The sequence below is a fragment of the Acanthochromis polyacanthus genome, chromosome 9 (assembly GCF_021347895.1).
Source record: "Acanthochromis polyacanthus isolate Apoly-LR-REF ecotype Palm Island chromosome 9, KAUST_Apoly_ChrSc, whole genome shotgun sequence".
NCBI classification, from domain to species: Eukaryota; Metazoa; Chordata; class Actinopteri; family Pomacentridae; genus Acanthochromis; species Acanthochromis polyacanthus.
This window is the reverse complement of record NC_067121.1, coordinates 25,403,690-25,426,275: the sequence shown is the minus strand read 5'-3', so window position 1 is coordinate 25,426,275 and position 22,586 is coordinate 25,403,690. Positions and strand designations below refer to the sequence as shown.

General features: G+C 44.4%; 1 protein-coding gene across 1 annotated transcript in view; it reads right to left on the bottom strand.

Annotated features, from left to right (window-relative positions):
• Window positions 1-8,264: 8,264 nt before the first annotated feature.
• ptch2 (patched 2) overlaps window positions 8,265-22,586 on the bottom strand; it is a 29,617-nt gene continuing 15,295 nt past the window's right edge. Inside the window, exons 9-23 of the mRNA XM_022208273.2 lie at window positions 21,914-22,061; window positions 20,814-20,945; window positions 20,550-20,705; window positions 20,299-20,391; window positions 20,077-20,202; window positions 18,794-19,181; window positions 18,183-18,707; window positions 17,504-17,646; window positions 17,201-17,381; window positions 16,819-17,099; window positions 15,359-15,496; window positions 14,750-14,892; window positions 11,167-11,572; window positions 10,485-11,058; window positions 8,265-10,364 (exon numbers count right to left, since the gene is read on the bottom strand). Of these exons, the coding sequence (XP_022063965.2) occupies window positions 10,330-10,364; window positions 10,485-11,058; window positions 11,167-11,572; window positions 14,750-14,892; window positions 15,359-15,496; window positions 16,819-17,099; window positions 17,201-17,381; window positions 17,504-17,646; window positions 18,183-18,707; window positions 18,794-19,181; window positions 20,077-20,202; window positions 20,299-20,391; window positions 20,550-20,705; window positions 20,814-20,945; window positions 21,914-22,061 (3,469 nt within the window). The 3' untranslated portion in view covers window positions 8,265-10,329. The remainder of the gene's footprint in view (window positions 10,365-10,484; window positions 11,059-11,166; window positions 11,573-14,749; window positions 14,893-15,358; window positions 15,497-16,818; window positions 17,100-17,200; window positions 17,382-17,503; window positions 17,647-18,182; window positions 18,708-18,793; window positions 19,182-20,076; window positions 20,203-20,298; window positions 20,392-20,549; window positions 20,706-20,813; window positions 20,946-21,913; window positions 22,062-22,586) is intronic.

Below are 22,586 nucleotides of genomic sequence, written 5' to 3'. Positions count from 1 at the left end.
GATTGAAATACAGCAGGCCTGCATACAAGCTCTTTAAGGGAACACCAGTCGAAACCACAAACCATGAATAGCACAGAAATGTGTCAGTGTGCTTTTGAAATTAATCCTTAAAACCCACCAGTGTTTCTTTTTTTTCCCTCTTTTACGGGGCTCACCAGAGAACACATATGTTTGCTTATATAGTGCAGGGTGCAACATGTGGACCCCAAAGTTCTCAAAGAAAAACTACACCTACACCCCGAGTTTTATGGCCGTGAGCAAAACCACAGTGAAGGGATGAACTGCATAAATTTCTATCATATCAATCATTTATTTTTGTGATTCACTGAATCCCAAAAGTCTCAAAAGAAGAACCCTGCCAGTGCAGTGAGATAGTTGTAAAATATTTCTATTACAAACTAGCTTGTTTCAAGAAAAACTGTTGATTCACTTTCCTTTGTTCTTGTGCAGCAATTAGCCTAAATCTGTCGTACAGATGCTGACAATATAAGGATAGTGGCACTAAATTCTACAAAAGTCTTAAACAAGTTGGCTTGTACTATACACAAGATGAAGTGCTGCACTGGGAGAATATATCACTTGTTTCAAGAAAAGAAAATATGTTGTTTTCAGCAAAATTCAGAAATTATGTAATGAAATGAAGTTTTTTTTTTTCCAGTTGTTGAAATGACTCTACATGTAATGATAATATCTTAACGCTTAGAGTCAGCTCTCCCTCAAAGGATGCGAACCTCTGACTCACTTAACTTGGATTAATTTCACCGACACTGATGATTTATCAAGCAAATGGCTCGTTTCGGTTGCATATTTTCCGGAAAACCTGCTTTGGCTCATTATAACTAATGTCTTGCTTGTTAAGAAAAGCAGCTACAGACTTTGGTTTGAGGCAAATAGAAGACTATAGTTAGCATAAACAAGAAAGCTGTACTGACTTAGAAGCTCAAATTTTATTAAAAAAAATTACAGAAATTAAAGAAACCACATCTCTGGCCACACTGTGAGTTCTGGCGTGTGGTTAAGAAACACCACAGCAAACTGTGGTTTGTCATCAAAGACATCCCCAACATTAAAAACAAAAACTAACTTTTCTCTTTTTTCAAGGTTATAATTTATACTTGCATTAACACCGTCAGAATTCATCCTTGTGATCATTTAAAGGTGTTTGATTTTCTTAAATGGCCCTGAGCTGATGTATTTACTTCCTTCAGTACAATAATAAGCTGCCTACACTGTAGTGCTAGTTTTACTGTTGGTGCGCCCCAAATGTGTTAATGTCATTGTTTGCTTTTTCCATTGCACAGGCAATGATTTGGCAGACCCTGAGACCAGTGATATTGAAAAACCATGCTCATGCATGGTGTCAATTATAGTTTATCCTCTGGTTTGCCTAACTTTCTGTAGAGTAAGGCTCTGGCTTATTGCTCCCCAGCCTGCCCCAGTCCTCCTCCTCCTCTCCTCTTCACCACATGAAATGGCTGTCTGTGCCAGCCTAGCGCTGAGCCTTCATTAGCTTTTACTACCCCACTTGGATGTGTTTAGCTTTGCTCTCTTTCTCTCCCTCTCTGTGTGTCTGACTGTGTGTGTGTGTCTCACCCTCTGTATGTGTCTGTGTCTGCATATGTTTAATTACCAACCCTCGCCCTCCATTTGGAGTACCCCTCAATGCCATGCCACCATATCATTACACTGTGGCTGCAATTTAAACTTCAGTCACACATACGCACACACCAGCATAGCCTGGCTGGCCTGCAAATTGTAAAGAGGAGACAGTGGGGCACAGTAGAGAGCTGCTGTAGCTCCTTTGTTCTGGAGTTCTCAAATGGAAACACACATGTACGAAGAAAGTGATGCAGAGAAAGAAGGAATCCATGAAAAACACAACAAAAATTGCAACGCCGCAGAGTACTACAGCACAGCGCATCATGACTGATCCACAGCTACGTCTGGTGTTCAAACTGTTATTGTTTGAACCAAACAAACCACTTATAAACACAAGGCCTCTGCCTTACGAGGCTCATATTTAGGCCCTTCTGTAAACAGCAAAGCACAGAATGAATCAATTAAAAGGGCATTACGCTGGTTCCTGTTTATTTAAAACATGTTTACACTATATGGGCCCTCCCGCCTGTCTGCATGATTGCCTGGAACTTCGTATTCCTCCTCCTCCTCCTGCCACCCCTCGACAGGCCCGGTCACGGCCAAGGTATACCAAATACACACACACTCACACACTCACATAGGGCATAGATTACAAACACATTTGTTATGCTGAAGACCGTTTTCAGTAAATATTGATGTCGTTCTTCCTCTGTTTCTGTGAGAGATGATTAGAAGAACTCAGTCGGAGCAACAATCTGCTGCAGTGTGCAATCACAGTGCAGGAACACACACACACACACACACACACACACACACACACACACACACACACACACACACACACGTATATTACATATATACATGCGACAGCAACTCTGAAAGGAGCATTCTGTTACAGAGAGCAGTCTCAGAACGGTGAGTAAGTAATTGAGAGCATGAATATGTTTGAGAATTCGTCAAAAGATATGATCTTTTTTTTTGGCACAACAATTAAAACCACAAATGGCTTGATCACAGTAAAATAAGTTGGGGTAAAGGGAATGATTGGATGAGTTACTGCATTCATTAATGTCTGTGGCACTGCAAACATGCACATTTTTGAATTACTGCTGCAATATGAAATCATAGTATAGTTACTTCATTCCTACAGAAAAAAGTCCACCCACCATATATTGTCTATCTATCCACTTAATCTTCATTAGGGTCGTGGGCAAACTGGAGTCTATCCCAGCTTACTTAGGGTGAAGGCAGGGGACACCCTGGACAGGTCACAAGTCTATCACAGGGCTACATATAGAGACAAACAATCAGACTCGCTGTAGGAGCCATATGTGAGTGTTGTGGTATGTGTATGCACCGCTCATTGACGGACAGGTGAGGGGCGGGTCACTTTCGGTGTGATCAGTGTTGATTATGATGGCACTCAGCTGGTCTCCTCAGGTGGCGTTTGTGGCACACGGTGTGGGGTGAGCAGCGGGAGCGAAACCTTTCGTTGACCGCAATTTTATTGTGTTGCTTTATGTTTTTTACCGTGAGCGATGGATTTGAAATTAAAATAAAGATGAGAGAAATTAAAACGGAAACGTGGAGTGCGCGTCAACAACTTTTTCTCCTGTGTTCAGCCCACTGCGGCCGATTGCTTTTTTTTTCTTTAAAAGTTAGCCCCAATACAAAGTCAACGAAAGCTTTTAACGAAGTTTCCAAGTGTTGCTGGTGCGGGATCTCTGGGATCATCTCGGAACGCTTCAAACAAGGAAATTGGAGCATGCGGAGACACGCCACTCAGCTGGTCTCCTCAGGTGGCGTTTGTGGCACATGGTGTGGGGTGAGCAGCGGGAGCGATTAAATCATCCCCTGGTAGGCTTTAGTGGTGTAGTCACGTAAGGTGGCGACACTATTTTGTTACCAATTAACCTGAGCATGTTTTTGGACTGTACCTGGAGAAAATCCAGGCATGCACAGAGAGAATACGCAAACTCCATATAGAAAGATCCCGGTGAAGGCCGATATGTGAACCGGGGATCTTCTTGCTGCAAGGCCAAAGAGCAAATGTTACAAAATAAAATGTTGCAAAGGTTGAGAATGAGCTCACTTAAAGGGTTTAATACATATTTATACAGGGGAAAAATGGAAATGGCACAATTAAGGGATAAAAATTGTTGGTTAGTCATCATTGATTAATTTTTTTCACTAAATAATATGCAAGGTCAGCACCACTTGCATATTTGTGCATTAGCTGTGGTGCTAAAGCTGGGAAGTTAGCTTAGCTAAGGGAATCAGCTTTAAATCCAACAAAAACTCTTTAGCAGACACATCTCAGTTCATGTGCAGTGTTGCTTCTCAAACGAAACACGCATACACCTTAAAAGAGCTATATGTGAGTTATTTGCACCGGATTGTGGCTGCAAGAGTTATTCTGTTGAGACAAAGCGTCGCTGCGGAGGTGAATAGAAACAATCCCAATTCCCCAGATTTGTGTGGTATGTCACCCTGAAGTCTGCTTTCTCACTGGCTTTACAGCTAATTCCCCCATTCTTCTCTGCTGCGCTTAGTGCAAAAGTAGAAACACATACACCACCCCCTTCTTCACACAGACACGCATGCCAGTGCATGTTTTTACGCACACACACACACACACACACGCACACACACTTTTCTTTACTAATCAGCCCTATTGAATTCCAGCAACAATAGGCGCTCATCCTCGGGCCACCCAAGCAGTGCGTACACACACACACACACACACACACACACGTACATGCACACCAATGCCAGCATCACCAGATCATGAGTTCAGTCTTTTGTTCCTTCATTGTGTTTTCCCTTCCTTCATTGATCTCACCTTCACACACAGGTCAGGAGTTGGCACCGCAAGATCGTGTTATCTGGACTGTCATCTTCTATCTGGGCCCACACACTGCACTCACACACCGACGGGAGGGAAAAAGCTGATCTGCTGTCCCTGTTTCATTGAGACACACAAGTAGGACAGTTCTAGGTTCTTGCTGTCTGTGACTCTATGATGTTATAATGAGAAGGAACTGTGCAAATGTGTCTGTGAGTGATGATCTGTCAGGGGAAAGATTCAAAATAATACAGTCAAAATGTTTTGCAAAATAAGAAACTAATCAACTGATGTCATTCTGCAGCCAACAAAACTGCTTACAATTATAATCAAACTGTGATTAATTCTGTTTCTTGGCTGAAGCACTTTAGAACTCATTGATGGAGGAGAATGTGCGGCAGAGACGAAGAAATAATGCAACACTAAAAGAAACACATTTCTATACGGACATCGGGAATCATGTATGTATGTATGTAGTAATCATGTTTTTAGTTGTTTTCTTTTCAACTTTACTTTTAATTTACTTTCTACTGTCACAGTGTCAAAAGAGAGAAGAAGAAGTTCTAAAGTTTCACATAGAAACTGGTAAAACAGTCCTTTTTACATAATGGTCAGAGGTCAGAATCTAAAGCAAAGGAACTATTTCCATATCTATTTCATGACTCAGGTGTGTAGGAGAGGGACTCCCACACTCTATTTAAGTTGCAAAGAATTACATTGAAGAAGTTCAAAAATCTTACAGATAAACTGATACTGCTTTAATATGACGCCCAGATGTCAGAATCTAAAATATGACTACACCCGAGGAGCTCCTTGTAATTCTCAGTGTGAGGTGGCAGCTTAATGAGAAGTTCTTTGATCAAAGGTTGGTCTTCTTACTCACTACAAACATCCTATTAACTCATAACCATTAAAACCTGAATATCCCCTTCACAAAACGATCATTAAAAAAAACGTGCAGTTCAACGAGTCGGCCCCATATAGATGCAATCTTTAATTTTGTTCTTATCTGATGCACCTCTTTATGGTGCCTCAGCTTTGCTTGTATATCTGGGTTCTTGAGTCACTATCTTTTGAGGACATAAATTGTCTTCTGATTGGATCACACCAGCTGCAATACCTGGCATTACTCCATTTCTTGTTCAATTACTTTAATGTGTGTGAGTGTGTGCGCGTGTGTGTGCGTGTGTGTGCATGGTGTAACTTATCATTGTTTGATAAATGATTATAGCATTTGATCTGGTATAACTGACTAAATGCAGTAATCAAAAACTACAGAATTCACTATCAATACGCTGATATTTTAACCCATGAGTTCCCGGTGAACATAAACACTTGGACCACACTGACCTTCTAACTTTACCTACATTATGAACTCAGCTACACTTGTATGATTGGTGACTGCATCTTACACAACTGCGATGCTATTTTGTTGACAAAATCTGTCCGCAGACATCCAGACAGAGCAACATATAAACACCTGCCAAAGTACTTGAAACCACCTTTGTGGTGACTCCCGCTATGGTACATATCTCCAGGACCACGTTTTGGCATCATGACACACACACAAACAGGCAGACAGACTCAGAAGATGAAAATAGATAACACCAGTTATGCTGCTGCGTCTCTTCCTCATTCAGCTTTAGTATGAATACTTGTTTCAAAAGGTCAGAGATCAGTTAAGGTTAATGTTAAGGTCACAGTTAGGATTAGGTATGTGGTACTCATGGCTACAGTTAGGCTCCAGGAAATTAGTCAGAGTCAATGTAAAGATGTGGTACAGCGACTTAATATTCAAAGAGACACACAGGATTTTGAGCACATCTTGCATTTGTCTCACTGTGTCATCCTTTGATTCTTGCATGGCAAAGACGTCCTCTTCAGATACACATTCAGTTTTATCATAGCTGTAATTATTAAAGCTACCAAATGCATGCTGGGATATTCTCCTGCCCTGCCATAAACCATAACTAAGTATGGTTTTTGTTTTCTTTTTCTCATTAAATACATACACGCACACTCTCAGGGCAAATCTGTTCTCATTAATGTAAAACTTTGAGCATTTCTTACAGCTTTAGATTGTATGTAAGATTAAACAGGTGAATTAGACGCTTAGTTTGCACTAGGCATCCAGTTATGAACATTATGTTGTACTTTTTTTTTGTTTGTGTGTGTGAGAGAGTGTGCATGCGGTTCAGTTTGGTTTGGATGTGGATGTGCATGACAGCAACTTCAAAAGACTGAGGTATCAGATTCAGACATGGGCTGCTTTGCCTGGGCTGACAAACGAGGAGCTGTTGTGTGGGAAGCGAAGGAATTTACAGCATCTACCTTTCATCTACACAGGTGGGCCTGTGTGTGTGTGTCTGTGTACGCAAGGAGGTGCGTGCGTGTGTGTGTGTGTTTTGTGTTTGAGATTCTAAGAATGTGTGGTGCACATAAGCAGAGGAATGATATTTGTGAATGTGTGTGTGTGTGTGTGTGTGCATGCACAGTGGCGGAGATTTAGACAGACGAGTCACAACAATGATTCAGGCAGCCAGTGATCCCAGACACTTACCAGGTGGTTCAACGCTCCAGTTCAGTGGTTTTTAATGTGAAGTCACTGGTGGTGAAGTGGAGACATTTTCCACAGAACTGTACAGTAAGAGAACGCGGATGTTGATTAAAAAATATGTACTTTAATTAACTAGCAGGAATGTGAAGTCATTAAAGGCTGTAGGGCAAAACATTTGAAGGGATTATATCTGAAATCAGACGTGTGCGTCTTTCAGTGGGTGTCAGGTGACTGACAGGAAACGGTGTAATGTAACCCTTGCTCGATATGAAAACACTCACCTCAGGCACAATGAAATAACAATAACACAAAACTGATTCTTTCCTGCATTAAGCTTTCCGTCTTAATTATGTTCTATCTGGAACATTAAAGCGAATAAGCATCTCAGGTCTATCAACTCATTTTTAAACCAACACACAAAACAAAATCTGCAAATCAGAGGAGCAGACTCAGAGTCACAGGAGCAGCGGTGTGGATGGAAATATTAGGTTTAGCCTGATAGTGAAGGTAAAGGAAATGCCACGGGGTCATTAAAGTGTTAGGAAGCATGAACTCACTTATTCAGTCTGGCTTTTGTTTAGCTGTTGAGCTACCTTGTATAGAAAGCTTACATTCTGGCCTGAGGGTAAGGAAAAATGAGGAAGCATTCAACTTCTGGTACACATGAATGCGTAAAGCAAGATGTCATGGAAAATTTAAAATATTTTCACCTCAGCAGTTCAGTTCCAGGTATGGCTGGAAAATAATGAGCTATGCAGCTTAGGTAATAAGTTACATGTGAGTTAAAGTTCTTTGTTCTACTTTTTATCCATCAGAGAATTCATTTAGACACTGCTGATTTCAGGATTAACATTTGTTAATGTAAACACATCTTTAATTAAATGGAATTAGAGTCTGATGTACTGTGTCTGATAGAAGTCTGATGACCTTGAAAAAACACTTTTTTTTTTGCACAATTAATAAGTCTGAGAGACCGTAGGCCCCCAAAGTTATTATTTGAATTATCTAGTTTCACTGTTTCAGTCAGACTGAAGTCAAAAAGGTGCTAAAAATATCAGCTGTCCTCAAGCCTTTTGTTTGCTGCCTCAACAATGCATCCTGATACTGAAGTCAGTTCATTTAAGGAGCATCTTCACTCAGCAAACACCGTCAGTTTGTAAGTTAGCTCATCTGCACTTCTGATAACGCAACCGACCCCCTTTATCTCTTCGCAGGGTCACAAAGCAAACACACGCTTGAAAAGACTGGCAGAGACCAGAGAGACACTTTTTCATTCAATTTATTTTGTTAGTTCAATTTCTATAGCAGGTGAGGGAACATAACGGTCACACAAGGGTTTTTTTCTTGAGCATAGTTTTCAGAAGTCACAGTGTTTCAGACATGGACAAGAACTTTTTCTTTTTTTTTAAATGACAATGAAGAATGAAGGGCCAAGTGGAAACTTAAACACAAGGTGTAACAGTGACACATTCCTACACACCTTCTCCTTCATGGTCCTCCAACTGCCCCCTTTGCTCCACACACTCACACGAAAAAAAAAGGCCTCTGCTCTAAAGTGTTGTCAACCCTTCCCTCCCATGATACCCCCCCGAAATCCCAAAACGCAAACAAAACAAAACAATAAAACAAAAGCAAACTCAGCAACAAATAGATATATTTATATATAATATATATTTACTCTTTAAAAATAGAACTTCAGTCTAGATACTAACATCTGTACAAACTACAAAAATAAAATTTTAATATAAATAATTTATATGGCATGACATTAACATTTTTTTTTTGAAATAAACTACAAACCAATGCAGGAGCTCCCCCCTCAAACCCCCCTCCCCTATAAACTCCTCACCAAATATCTGACAACACCTCCTGGCTGTCTACGGTCCGATCAAACTGTAAATGGTGCTTTGCTCGTTTCGTTTAATTATTCACAACTGCAGTAGCTACTCCACTCCTCTTTCATATTTACAAAAAAAAAAAAAAAATCAAAGCTGCCACTTTAAAAAATGACATGAAATAAAAAAAAAACAAGATCTGCAAGTTTTTCCCTGCAATTTAACCTGGCAGTGACGAGACCAATACTGAACAACAACAACAACTGAAACTTTGTAAAGCAAATGAAATTGAAAAAAGAAAATAAAACCTAGTAAAGAAAGGAAAGTGTAATGTGACATTCATGAGGTTTGTAGTGATGAAAAGAGTAAGAAACCAGAAGGTGAGTCAGAGGAGGATGAAGCATTTAAAGGACTAAAACCGTCATATTTGCACAGGGTCACAACAACATGAGCATGTTACAGCCCGAAAGCAGCCAGCAAAGAAAAAAAAAAGGTGAAAACAATAAAATAAAATAAGATAAATAAATCACTCCCTTTGCATTGGATTTTTATCATTCCCTTTCGAAGAAATAATACAAGAAGGTGAATAACACTTTTTGTCAAGCACAAAATGACAAAAGTAAACATCACCCACTGTAGAGCTTACAAAAACTGCAGTAAATAAGGACATCACAGCTCCTTCAAGTAGTTTAAAACTGTAGAGGACGTTGGGACCGAGCCAGCTTGATGACTGACTGATCGAGCGATTTCAGATGACAAACATAGGCCTACTGCTGCCTCTCGACAAACATTCTGTGTCTGAAACAGATAAAAACATACACCAAGGAAAGGGGACATACTGAAGGCACGGCGGTTACTACTGTTAACAAAACAGCATCTACTGTGTAGTTCTCTGTGTTTTTACAGTGCACACTGACAGAGAATGTGTATACGACAGAGAGTGTGTCAGATACAGAGCATCTCACAGCGTAATACTGTGAAAGTAAGAGAGGGGGACGAGGGGGGTACTGCATTTTTAAGGCAAATTGCTTAAAATTATTTTGAAGTGTAGCAGCAAAAAAAAGGACATAATACAAATAGAACACTGACCATGTATGTTCAATAGCCTAATATCTTAATAACATCTCACTTTTTCGTGAAAACATATAGCACATTTCTTATTCTATACAACGTGGGGGACAACAAAATCAACCGTCCCACATGAAAATAATCTTTTACATCTGAACTTTTACACAAGAGTATACCCAAGTTATACAGTACTCTTTTAAATAGCTTCCCTCTTTTTAGTAATAAAATATATACTCATAGATTTATATAATTCTTAAAACAAGTCTTTTTTTTTTAACGTAATATGTCCTTGAAGCGAATCCTCTCTTTTTGTGTGTGAAGTCTATGTACAGGTGAGAGTTCAAATAGTGATGCGGACATCACATCAAGGTGCTCTGGGAGGTAACCAGAGACTCGAAGTGAGAGGGCACAGTGTGTGAGAGAGTCTAGCAATCTTTGGATGCCTGGATCCTCAGCCCACCTGCAGCAGAAAGAAGAAACACAAGGATTAGAGGCTGGTAAAACGGAATGTCAACGGCGATCAAAAGCAGAAACTGTGTTAACGTTCACTGATTTACTAGTGGCGTGAAGCTTTGCTCACCTTGTGTCTTGCCGAGCTGATACTCTGTCTGGCCCTGTGTTGCTTCCAAGTCCTGGAGCTCTAGAGAGTCTCTCTTACATGAAGAAAAGTTTGTTTTGTCACCACAAGTCCTCTTAGCAGCCTCGAAACAGTCCGACTCGCTGTCCGTGTCAAAACCTTCATGCATGTAACCTTGGTATGCCGCCCCTGGCAACGTTGGATGCACAGCCACTGTCACGGAGGCTGTGGCTGTAACCATGGTAACAGGTCCCCCAGCGGAGCCTTGTTGTGTCGGCAGAGCACTGTTGCTATGGATATAGCTTGACCCTTTAGTCCTGTTGGGTTGCGGCCCTCTGCTGTTCGGCAGCCTGGGGCCGCTTTGACAAGTCCTCCCAGAAAAGTTAGCTCTGTCGCTGGGTAAGTGTTGGCTGGCCTGAGCCTGGAGTCTCTGGAGGCCCTGCTGTTGCTCCCGCTTGTTTCCATCCCAGCATGTAACCTGGGAGCTGAGAGGTGACTGTGCATTGTGGGAAGATTCGTTTAATGGTTCAATCCTCCCACCGGGGGCTGCTGCATTTTCTCTGAATGGCTTCACCACCTGCAACAAGTAAATGTTGATCATTAACTTTGAGAAGAACACATGAATTTAAAGACCGCACACAAGGCTACGGTGGGGTTATCTTAGCTGTGTTGTCATGCAGCATACCTTGAGTTTGGGGAAGCTCGGGTTCTTGCTGGCCTCCAGCAGTATGTGAGATGTTGCAGGTGGAACGCCGGTGTGTGGTGCTAGATACACATTCCGGTCACAGTACTTGTAATCCTCCTCCCCAGTCGCTGATGTGGTGGTCAGCTCAGAGTAGTACTCCGAGTCCGACGATTCTGAAAAGGCTTGTTGACGAGATGAGCGTGGGTTGTGGTGGCCTGTGTAGTAGCCGTGGTGGGTCATTGGTGGAGGCAGCGGGGGCTCTGGGGAAGGTGTCGGCAGGCAGCTAGCATTATCAACTGGGGTGACCTCAGCCGGAGGACCCATCATGGAGAGGAGGACAGGGAGGAGAACCAATCCGTTCAGCACCCCCAAGACAGTAAGGATGGCGAGCACAGCGAAGAAGTATCTGAGGAATGGAGAGAAACAGGATGTTAGTTTGGACATGAAGCAAAAAAAAAAAAAAAGACATTTTCAGATTAAAACTAGCTTTTAGCATCTAGTAGTGGCTGGAAATTGTTACCACAGTTAAAAAGCATGAGATCAAGCAACCTCTGTTCTTACACTGAACAGGTCTGTCTCTTCCAGTCTCTTGCTTACATCAGCTGGATTACACCCTCATAAATTGGAAACTGCACATGCATGTGCTCACAGTCACAGTCACACAGAGCCACAGTCCATTTCACCTTGTTTTCTTTCTCATATTAAGGTTTACGGGGATTCGGCTAAAGTATGGATGGATTTAGAGTGTCAGAGTCGAAAACATTTAACATGCATCTTCATGCTTGCATTGTGTCTGTTTTGTTTTTCTTTTAATCCAACAAAAAATAAATTCAAAAAATGGCTAAGATCACACGGGCTGATGTTTTCTGTGGACAAGAAGACATATGCGCGTGCGTGACTCCAAACACACACATAGTTGGCACATGAGGAAGGGAAGTAGCTCAGGGGAAGAAGTCAGGGAAAGCCCAGTGTTTGTGTATCAAAGACAGAGGAGGGGGGCAAAATCTGATTCCCCGCTCAGTCCAACTAAAACATGCTTTGATGCCTCTACTGCTGGTGCTACAAGACCTTCTCTTGCTCTGTTTTTCACTCACACAGTGTGCATGTGTGTGTGTGTGTGTGTGTGTGTGTGTGTGTGTGTGTGTGTGTGTGTGTGTGTGTGTGTGTGTGTGTGTGTGTGTGTGTGTGTGTGTGTGTGTGCATCTCAGTGGAGCTCTGAGGAGGCCAGGGGTGGAGGCAGGCCACAAGAAAGAGCTCCCTAAGAAAATTAGAGAGGACTCCACTTAAACACTAACAGAAAGCAGAAAGAGAGACAGTGAGATGTTTAACCACCAGCCAGACTTAAAGAGGTAAAGGAAAAGGGGGAGGAAAAAAATGATTGTTGTTATGAGGGGAAAAAAGCCAACAAGGACGGGGATAATAGCTGCGGAGTGTTATGGAAACATGCTTCTTTCTAAATGGACTGCTGCAATGATTATTACTGCTACTTCTCTTGACAAAGGTCACTTTTCGGGAAAAAGTTGGTGGTTTGCATGCTGGAGGTAGATTCTCGACCCCCCCACCGTCCCCTCACCCAGTCTGTCCGACATGTTTTCCCTTTTTTCCTCTCTAACCGCTGTCCTTGTTTTCTTCCTTTATCAGAAGCATAATGCATGTCAGCGTAACCAGTTTTGACAAAACACTTCAGGGAGATACTTTCTGTTCTTTTTTTTTTTCTTCCCCGTCTTCTCAAACCCAGGCCTGTCTTCCAACCACATGCAGATATTTCATCGACATCAAATTAAAGCTTGTTCGCATGCTGATGCTGAAATCCCAAATGGGTTATTGTTGTGTTTTTATCCACTTTTGAGCTCACTCGCTTGTTTTACCTCGACTCAGCTTCAGTACATGGTGAAAGCAGAGGAGCGAGACTGAAAGAACAAGAGCGAGATGTTGGTGGGACCTCCAACAGCGTCTCACTGTTAGGAATTCTGTTGTTTATATAAACTGTAATCTTTTCCATTCGTTGTCAGGCCCGGGGAGGCGTGTGTGTATGCGTCTGTGAGAAAGAGGCCATAAGTGTTTACATGCGTGTACATATGTGCCTCCGTGTGTGTGTGTGTGTGTGTGTGTGTGTGTGTGTGTGTGTGTGTGTGTGTGTGTGTGTGTGCATGCATATGAGGCCTGACTACATGCACATGCAATGCTAGAAAAGTGTGTGTTTGTGTGTGAGAGAGAGAAGTCTCTGAGCAGAATTGAATTAGGCCTGCTGTTTATTCAGTGCATTACAAGGCTAGGAGATGTTTACAGCAGTATATTTATGCTACTCCCCAGCTAGCCAGCTTTGGCTTGCCCCATTCACCCGACCACAGCTACAGCTTCAGCTAAACAAGACCTCCAACAGAGATGAGATCCCTTTGTCTTGCTTTCTCACCCTGTCCTTTGAAAATTATCTCTCAAACGGCAAAGCGAGATGAGAAAAAAACAACAACATAAAAAACAGATGCTGAAAATTGCTTTCCTCAGTGCTAACCTAATTTCATATTCCCAAACTTTCTCCACATATTTACACCTCTTTGTCCAATCCAACACCATGGAGGATCCATTCACCATCCATCGATCTACCCACCCACAAGGAATATAATATGCAAGGAAGCCACCCTCAGAGTATGTCTCCTCCTCCTCCTCCCACTGGCTTCTGTCTCTGTTTCTGCAGAAAAACTGCTTTTTATGTCATGGAGGCCTGCTGCAGTCTCTGAGCTCAAGGTTGTGGTTTCGGGTTTGGGCCGAGACCACATTCGGCTGAAAAACATGGAGCTATTCGCCTTTTTTCCACTCTGACCATGAAACAGTGGTAGAAAACACACACACAGAAACACACACACAATTTACACTCACACATGCAGACACACACATACACTGAGGGGAATGAAGTCTGTTGGTGGGCTGCAGACCATCCGACTGGTTGACCCATTCAAATTTAGCTCCAGTTTTTTGTTACGGCATCCAACATGGAGGGGGAGAATGCCAAACGGATGATAGGAATTTTTACAGATTCCCATGTGTGTGCGTGTGCACGTGTGTGTGTGTGTGTGTGTGTGTGTGTATGTGTGAAAGAGACAGAGTGAAAGAGTGAGAGAGAGACACCACCCAGTGGGCAGCAGAACACTTCCATGTTTACAAGCAGCTGCTACACACCCTTGATGTTTTCCCCATTTGTTGCACTCTGAGGTTGTGGAGACGGATGTGTGTGTGTGTGTGTGTGTGTGTGTGTGTGTGTGTGTGTGTGTGTGTGTGTGTGTGTCTGTGTGTGTCTGTGTCGAGTGACAGAACCAGGTGCATATTTGTCACTGTTTGTGTGTGTGTGTGTGTGTGTGTGTGTGTGTGTGAGTGTGTGTGCATAAATAGGGGTATAAGATTTCCACCTGCATGCAGCCCCCCCCCCCCCTCCACAAACAAGACTCCCTCCATCACCCGAGTGAGGCTAGACAACTGGCTCCACAGACACCATCAGTGAAAAACCAAACTACCGATTATTCTGAAGGTAACATATGAGCTCTCACTGCCACAGCTCACACTCACACATGCACAGATAGTGTCTCACCTCATGATGAAGTCAAACTCCGACCCTGCCAGCATGAGAACACCCAGCAGTGTGGAGATGGCTCCGTCGACCACCGGGGCAAACATGTGCTCCAGTGCCACTGCCGAGCGATGGTTTCTGTTGCCAATTGCTGTCAGGAAGCCCTGCGGCGAAGGGGAAGGTGGGGAAGAGAAATGAGTTGGAAATCTTGCCGATCACACAGAACTTGTGCTTGCGGCGAGGCTTGGCAAGCGTCAGCATCCCTGCATTTGGTTTTGTTCAGGATTACTACACTACAATACAAGACGGTGCACTGTGCTAGAAAGCTGGTTTGCCAGCACCAACAAGGAAGCCAGGAGTTTCCTAGCAAGTCTTTAATCACAATTAATCATTTTCCATTTTAGAATTGAAGCCGCAGGAGTTTCAGCTCTGCACTGAGTTTGAAACAACAAAATTTTTTCTTCCAAAAAAATATAGTACAATTAGTATTTCTTCCCCAAGGGATACAAATCTACTTATATCAGAAGCATCAGCTTTCATGTAAACTAGGTGCTTAACTGCTGCTGTTCAGTCATCCTAACAGTTAATCTACATGGGTGCCCCTGCTTTATGCTCAGTCTGTGAACATACCAGTGCGATGTGAACAGTAAACTCCACTCCGATGCCCACCGAGGCAATGAGGATGACCACAGGAATGGCGCTGAGCTTGATGCCAATGAGACCCATGATGCCAAACAACTCCACAGTCATCATTGCCAGGATAAACACCTGAAAAGTACACATAAAAATTCCAGTCATTAATTGAGTAATGATAAAATTACAGCATGTAAACAATGACAATGTCATTCCATAGTGGCTGACTTGAGCCCTTTTGCCTCTTCACCCCACATAATCTTTGACCCTGTACTCAAGATCTCAAATTTCCCACCCTCAGGCTACTACCACCCCCTTCTCCCACGTCTTCCTTCTTTCTCTTTCTCTTCTTCCTTCCCAGAGGTGGGTAAAATGATTGACACCATCAAGAAAGCAGAGTGCGGGCAGCATATTGTATGTGTATTTGTCCGTTCAAAACTAATTATCTTGTTTTCCACAAGACAGGAGACATTTTAATACAACAGCTAAGTAATTTGCTGCCTAACTTTACGAATATCTTAATAGTAAATGTGTGATGTGATTGTACACCGCAATTCAAACGGCAACGACCAGTCTTAGAAAACAAGGAGGAGGCCAGTTCCTGGCCAAGAGAAGCTTTTGATCCCAGCAGGAGCTTTGAGCTGGGGCACAGTTAAATTGGAAATGATAAAAGCTGTTTTACTGCTCGACCACATACAGGCTAGGTGAAACCTTCACAGGCTGGCTGATGCTTGGAGACCATACATGCATGTAGCTGTGCCTCCCTGTATGAGGAGATTGTGTTGTGTTGCTGTCTCAATCAGTGCTACTAGGGACTGCTACTTAAATTAAACACATTCCATCTGAAACTGGCTTTGTTGTTGTGCTGCAAGCCCCCGATGGGGATATGCGGATGTGTGTTTGTGTCCGGGGGCCTTTTCGAACCACCGGTCCCACCAGCTTGTGTGTGAAATGTTTTCCAACTGTTGGAACACTCAGATTGTCTCCTTCTCTCTCCCTCACACGCACACACACGTACATGCAAATATCCCTGATGGATGGGTTGAGCAGGCCAAGGTCGCAACTGGGCAGATCTGTCCTGTCCCCAAGTCTCTGCCTCTGCTTGTGACAAAAGCAGCGAGGGAGTTGGAGGTAGAGGTTTCAGGAGGGCAAAGCCTTTCTTGCTCCTTTGCATTTCCCTTTCTAAGGCTGGCCGAGCCTACATTAGAATGACAAAGGTCCCAGTGTGTGTGTGTGTGTGTGTGTGAGCAGACTGGCCCTCCGCAGAGAAAAAGGGGCCCCCTAGACAGCATTATTGAGCTACGCTGAGAAGGGTGAGAAGAAAGAGAGAAGACGAGAGGGAGAAAGTGGGCTAATGATGTTGAGGTAGGATGAGGTGGAAACAGCAGGATAAAAAGACGGGTGATAGGAAGGATGAGCAAGAGGACGATAAGATTGAGAGCTGATTGTGCACTTACAATGATGCCGGCGGTCCAGGGGTTGAGCAGGAGGATCGCGCAAACCAGGAAGGTGCAGGCCAGCACCACACTGATGGCCAGCAGAAACCAGTGTCTGAGGCCGATGTACTGCTCCCAGAACAGGAAGGGGTATCCATTTGGGTAATTGAACACACCCTTGCGGCTAAACTCGTCACAGATGGCCCGCACACTCTCGATGGCTTCCACAAAGTCGCTGGCTTGGCGGAGGCCGTTCAGGTAGAAGGGAAACTGAGCAAACTCCAGAGGTTCTGCTGCTGGGACTGCAAGACAAGATGACAGGGAGGTCAGCGGTAAGGTTTAAGACTAAACAATATTGTGTATCTACTCTAGCCAAATGATATGGACAAAATAAGACACTTACTGCGCAGATTTTCCCCTGTCGTGTCATATTTGTCATGGATCCACTCCCTGGGGTGAGGGTAGAAGTTGGCCTGGGAGGCAGCGTAACCCAGAGGATCATTACTGACCCAGACTGTCAGGTAAATGTAAAACACCTCCGGGGGAATCAAACCTTCTGCATCCAACAGCCGGCGAGAAGTCAGCTATCGAAAAAAGATTTGAAATGTTAATTCACTGAATTTTTGTCCACAATGCCATACCACTGATGACATCTGTGTATCTGCTTTAAAGTAATTTCTCTTCCACTCGCAGGTCTTAAACATACCTGGCTGTAGTTGAAGGGCTCTTTCTTGGAGCCGGTCTGAATGAGGAGCTTGTACGCCAGAGCTCCGTCCTCTGTGCTGTTACGATAGCTGTCGGCTGTAATCCTGCCTGCCTGCCAGTCAGCATCAAAAGCCGCCTGAAGACCTGCGTGTGAGGTAAAACACACAAACGGGAGAAAGGATTATTGTGGTTGTCATTCACAAATGCTCCAATTTCTATTATCGTAAATATAATTGCTTTCACACGTGTCGGCTGAAAATGTGAAAATTCAAGTTTCCTTTTTCTGTCTGTGTTTTCTTTTTTTCTCCTTTGCCAGCTGGCTCTGATTGACCTGTTAGCTATTACTTCCTCCTGAATGGGCCTCTGACACATTGTAGCCTAAGGACACACACGCAGAAGTACACACACACACACACACACAAGCAGAGATAACCTATGACCCCAACCCATCTACCACCACCACCACGCCTGAGTCCAGGTGGATGGGGGTAAACATCGCGCCTGAACTTTCCCTCACCCCTTTGCACATTCTCACCCTTCCTGAATCCTCTCCTTAGCAAAAAGCACACCTGAAAAAACTTGTCGCACCCTCTACCACATTCTGACATCATATCAAAAACCCTCACGGGGACAGATGCTAAGTTATTAGTTGGCCTTCAAAAACATAGAAGAATTCTTACCTCTGAGCCAGTCCTGGAAGTAGTGCAGCCACATGCGCGGCAGTTTGTTGTCACTGTCTCGGACGACATATTTAACAGAGTTGAAGGCGTTGTGCAGCTGAATCAGCAGCCTTTGAGAGCGGGCGTAATCAAATCCATCCATGGTTACCAGGTACATGTTGTAGAAGGAGAAATACTTAAATTGGGCATCAATAAAGTCATACTCCTTGGTGTCACGTGGCACAATGTCGGTCAGGTAGAGGCCATCGTGTACCATGGTGGTCCCGTACAGGCTCAGACCCAGGAGGCCCAGGAACAGGACGACCACGAGGGCTTTGCTCTTGGGCTTGAGGAGCAGAGGGGCGTATTTCTCCCTGGCAAAACTGGAGAGGTTCCAGTGCAGGAAGGGAAGCGGGACACACTTCTTCCCTGATTTGGAGTCGTCCACCTGGGCTAAGAGGTCCCGCGTGGAGCTGGAGGTAGGAGTGAAGAGCTGGGAGCCGTAGGGGTCCGGCACAGAAGTGGTGGTGGGGGACGGTGAGATGGCTATAGGGCCGAAATTCAAGCAAGAAATTAGTGTTTTGGAAATTTTAGTGAATGCTTATATGATATAATATAATGTTTTTTCTTACCTTGAGCCTGGGAAGTGGGGCAGAGGATGATGGAAGGAGGGCTGGTGGAGATCTGCGACGTGGGCGGCAGGATGGTGACGATATGCTGCCCCGCTGCATCGCACTGTGTGAATGCCTGCACTGTGGTGGTGATCTGGGTGCTGGTGGTGATTGTCGACCCTGCAGCGTACTGGTGGGCGTGCGCCGTCCCCGTTGTTGGCGTGTGCGGCTGCTCTCCGGCGTCCGACAGCTCGTGCGGCGACAGGTGGATGACGCGATCGGAGCAGGGGCTGTACAGGCAGCAGAGGACGTCCAAACGCTTGTCCTCGCGCCGGTGGAGGTCCAAACTGAGGATGGCTGGGAAGATGAGCAGCACCATGGCAAAGTTGAACACGACCACAATGGCTGCCTGGGGGGAAAAAAGCGGGGGGAAAAAAGCAGGGGGAAAAAGACAAAGTGAGAAGAGACACAGTACAGAACAGTATGTGAAGTTACTGACACTCTACCTCAGCTGGTGAAAGTCAGGATTTTTTTTTTTTTTAGTGTCTGAGACCACAGCCTGGTAAGTGAAGAAAAGCCTTACACTAAATCACCAGCCAGGAATACTAAGTGAGCCAGGAGGGGAGAGAGAGAAATGAAAGGAAAGAGTCACAGAAAGAAAGAACTGCTACAAAGAATGAGAAAAAGGAGCAGGGGGGGGATATATATGTTGCGAGTCTGAGCAAAACCATCACCCTTCGCCAGCGCTGCCACCGCCTCCCCACTCACCCTGAAGCTGACATTCTAACTGGCTGCGGTTTCCAGTGTGTGTGTGCATCTCTGTGTGTATATTTGTGTGTGTGCTTGTGTGTTTCAGACCACCCACAGTTAGTCACAGATCAGAGAAAACCGCTTTGACGGGCCAGTGATATACTGATCCACTCCTCCCTCCCTCTCCCTGTCGTTCTCTCTCTCTCTGCCTTCCTCTCCCTGTCTGTTCATCACTCTCTTTACTCTGATTATTCCGCATTATACACATGAAACTACACACATACACATAAACATATGCACTCACACACACACGCAGAGACTTGCGCACACACACACACACACACACACACACACACAAAAATGTTGGCCCTGTAGGTGCAGTGGCAATAAAACTAGGAACAAAGGCTTTCCTCTCGCTGAATAAATGTCACCTCTTTCAAGTTATCTCTTTCATTTTCAAAGGAGCCTCAGGCCTCACGGTGTGCGATTGTGTACTTCTTGTTTATGTCTGTGCGCATGCGTGTCAGGGTGTGTAAGTGTGCAAAAAAACATACCTGCAATGAGAAAGCTCGCAAGGCAGGGATGGGTACGAGAGCGGCCATGAAGAACGCAATCATGTTGTTGATGGAAGTCAGAGCCACGCTGGTGCCGGTGCGACGCAAACAGTCTCCAGTCCGCTCCTTTATAAAGCAGTGGGGAAAAAAGCATATAAGTGAGAAGCGAGGAGAGGAAAGGAGAGGAGAGGAAAGAAGAGGACAGGAGTTTTTCAAAGGTACCTTAAAGGGGATGTTAATTCCAGTTTCTGTGAAGGAGTGAGCCAACAGAAACATGTCATCCACACCAATCCCTAGTGCCAGGAAGGGAAGCACCTGGGGTGGGAAACACATCAATGGAGAAGGAAGGGTCAGAATGAACATTTGAAGCGTATGACATGAAAATCTGAGTTTTAAATCAAAGGAAAGACCCTGCTTTAGGTCAGATCTGCTTGTGAAACTCTGCAATGTACGCCGTTTCATTTGTCTTGTACCTGTGTGGTTGCGGCATTGAAGGAGAGACCAAGCAGGGAGCAGAGACCCAGTCCTGCTGCCACTGACAGGGCAACCAACAGCACCCCCGCGAGCCCCACAGCACCCTGGGACTTGGCACAGTCCCACCGTAGCATTGTCACACAGGCATAGGCCAGCTATAAAGCAGACATCCACATGTGTTGTTAGGGCAAAGAAAACAACACAAAGAATGACCTTTTCTTAAACTTAATACTCATGATCAGTCGAGTGGTTAATATACTCACCATGAGCAGGTAGCCTCCAGCCACCCTGATGACGCTGACATCAGAGAAGGATTTCATGATGTCATTGAGGGTGGTGGTAGAGAAAGCGTGGATGGACTGACTGGAGTTCGATGGGATACTCTGGTGAACCACCTGAAGGATAAACATCAATCAACTGTCAAACGTGCAACGCTCTAAGAAGAAAACTGAATGAAGTGTGCCTAACCACTTTACTCTGACCTAATTTACAAGTTCAGCCAAACCACCAATGATACTGAAAGCCTCTTCAATGGCCCCATATTTTAGGACCCTAAAAACTGGGGAAAAGGCCCCTGTCCCTTTGAAATGTGCATGTGTGTGAAAGTGAGTATGAACGTGCGAGTGTGTTTTTACATGTGGCAGCATGTGTGTGTGCGTGTGTAAGTATGACAACTGAGGAGTAATGAGCACAGATGCCTGAGGTTGTGAGGTCAAAGGTGAAAAGGATGGGATCACATGGCTCAGGAGGCGACTCCCCGCACTCTGCCCCATGAATGAATCAAAGCTCCTGAAAGCTATTTACCTGCGCGCATTAAGTCATCGCTCGCTATCTCAAACAGATCTCGTCGGTTCTTTAATGTGTCAGCAGAAGGTCTCACGTCTCTGTCAGTTTACGTTAGAGTTTGTCGCCCCTCCCTCCCCCCTTTTCCACATGTTCCCTCCCTGCTTACCCTCGCGGTGGTGGGTGTCAGCTATCACAGCAACAGCTTGTTCCTATAACTAGGGCTCTGACAGAGAGAGATGATTGGCCTACCACACACACACACACACACACACACACACACACACACACACACACACACAAACATGGTGCCCTGGTCTGCCCTGCGATTCACTTTACAAGGGAGCTGAAGACTGATGGAATTCAGACACTGCAGAGGAAGGCTCAGTGTGTGTGCATGTTTGCATGTGTGTGTACCAAAGCAGAACAAGGCAGCACAGGGACAAGAAAATGCCCCCCTATTTTTCTCATCCTCCTCCTACACCTACTCAGTTACTCAAATAAAACTCTAAATCTGTCCCGCTTTCCTGGAATTGTCCGCGTTTAAATGCACATGAAGCTTGCACATGCGTCTTCTCACCTCCACAAACTTCCTCTGCCAGGACTCAAGAATGGCGGTAGCCTTTTCTTCATTCCAGTTGATGTCATGGATTTCGTAGTCGTCTTTAAAGTGCTCGTACAGCTGCTTGGGACTCATCAACAGGAACATGGTTTGGAGAGCCTCCGCGCTGGAAAACACACAAACAAGTCCAGGACATGTCAGAAATGTCAGGCTTCCCCCCTCTGCAAACATGGTTTACCTCAACTACATCCATCTCATAACTGGCACATTAAAAATCCCCCAGTCTGACTGTTTAGACAGTCTTGGTATCCCTAAACCTTTTTGGCGCATGCCTCTCTGTGAATGGCTAAAGGCAGGTGCTGTCTCTTCTAGGATTTGTCTGCCTGTCTGTCTGCCAATGTAAACAACTAAAAGCAGGTGTTATCTAGTCTGTCTGCTGGTCTCCAGGCTGCGATCCCAGATGTCCTCAAGTTTTCTTGGCACCGGCACAGCAAGCAGCAGTGCCGCTCAAAATGTGAACGAAATGATCATAAATCACATGCAAGAGTAAGTGTGGCTCCTGCAGATGGGACCGGAATCCTCTTTCATTCAAAGCTATGTGGGTTTGTTTGGGTCGTGATCTGGGTTCTGACCCAACGCTGTCACTCCATTTGTATTGGCCACGCTTTAAAATCCAATTGAAGTCAGTAGG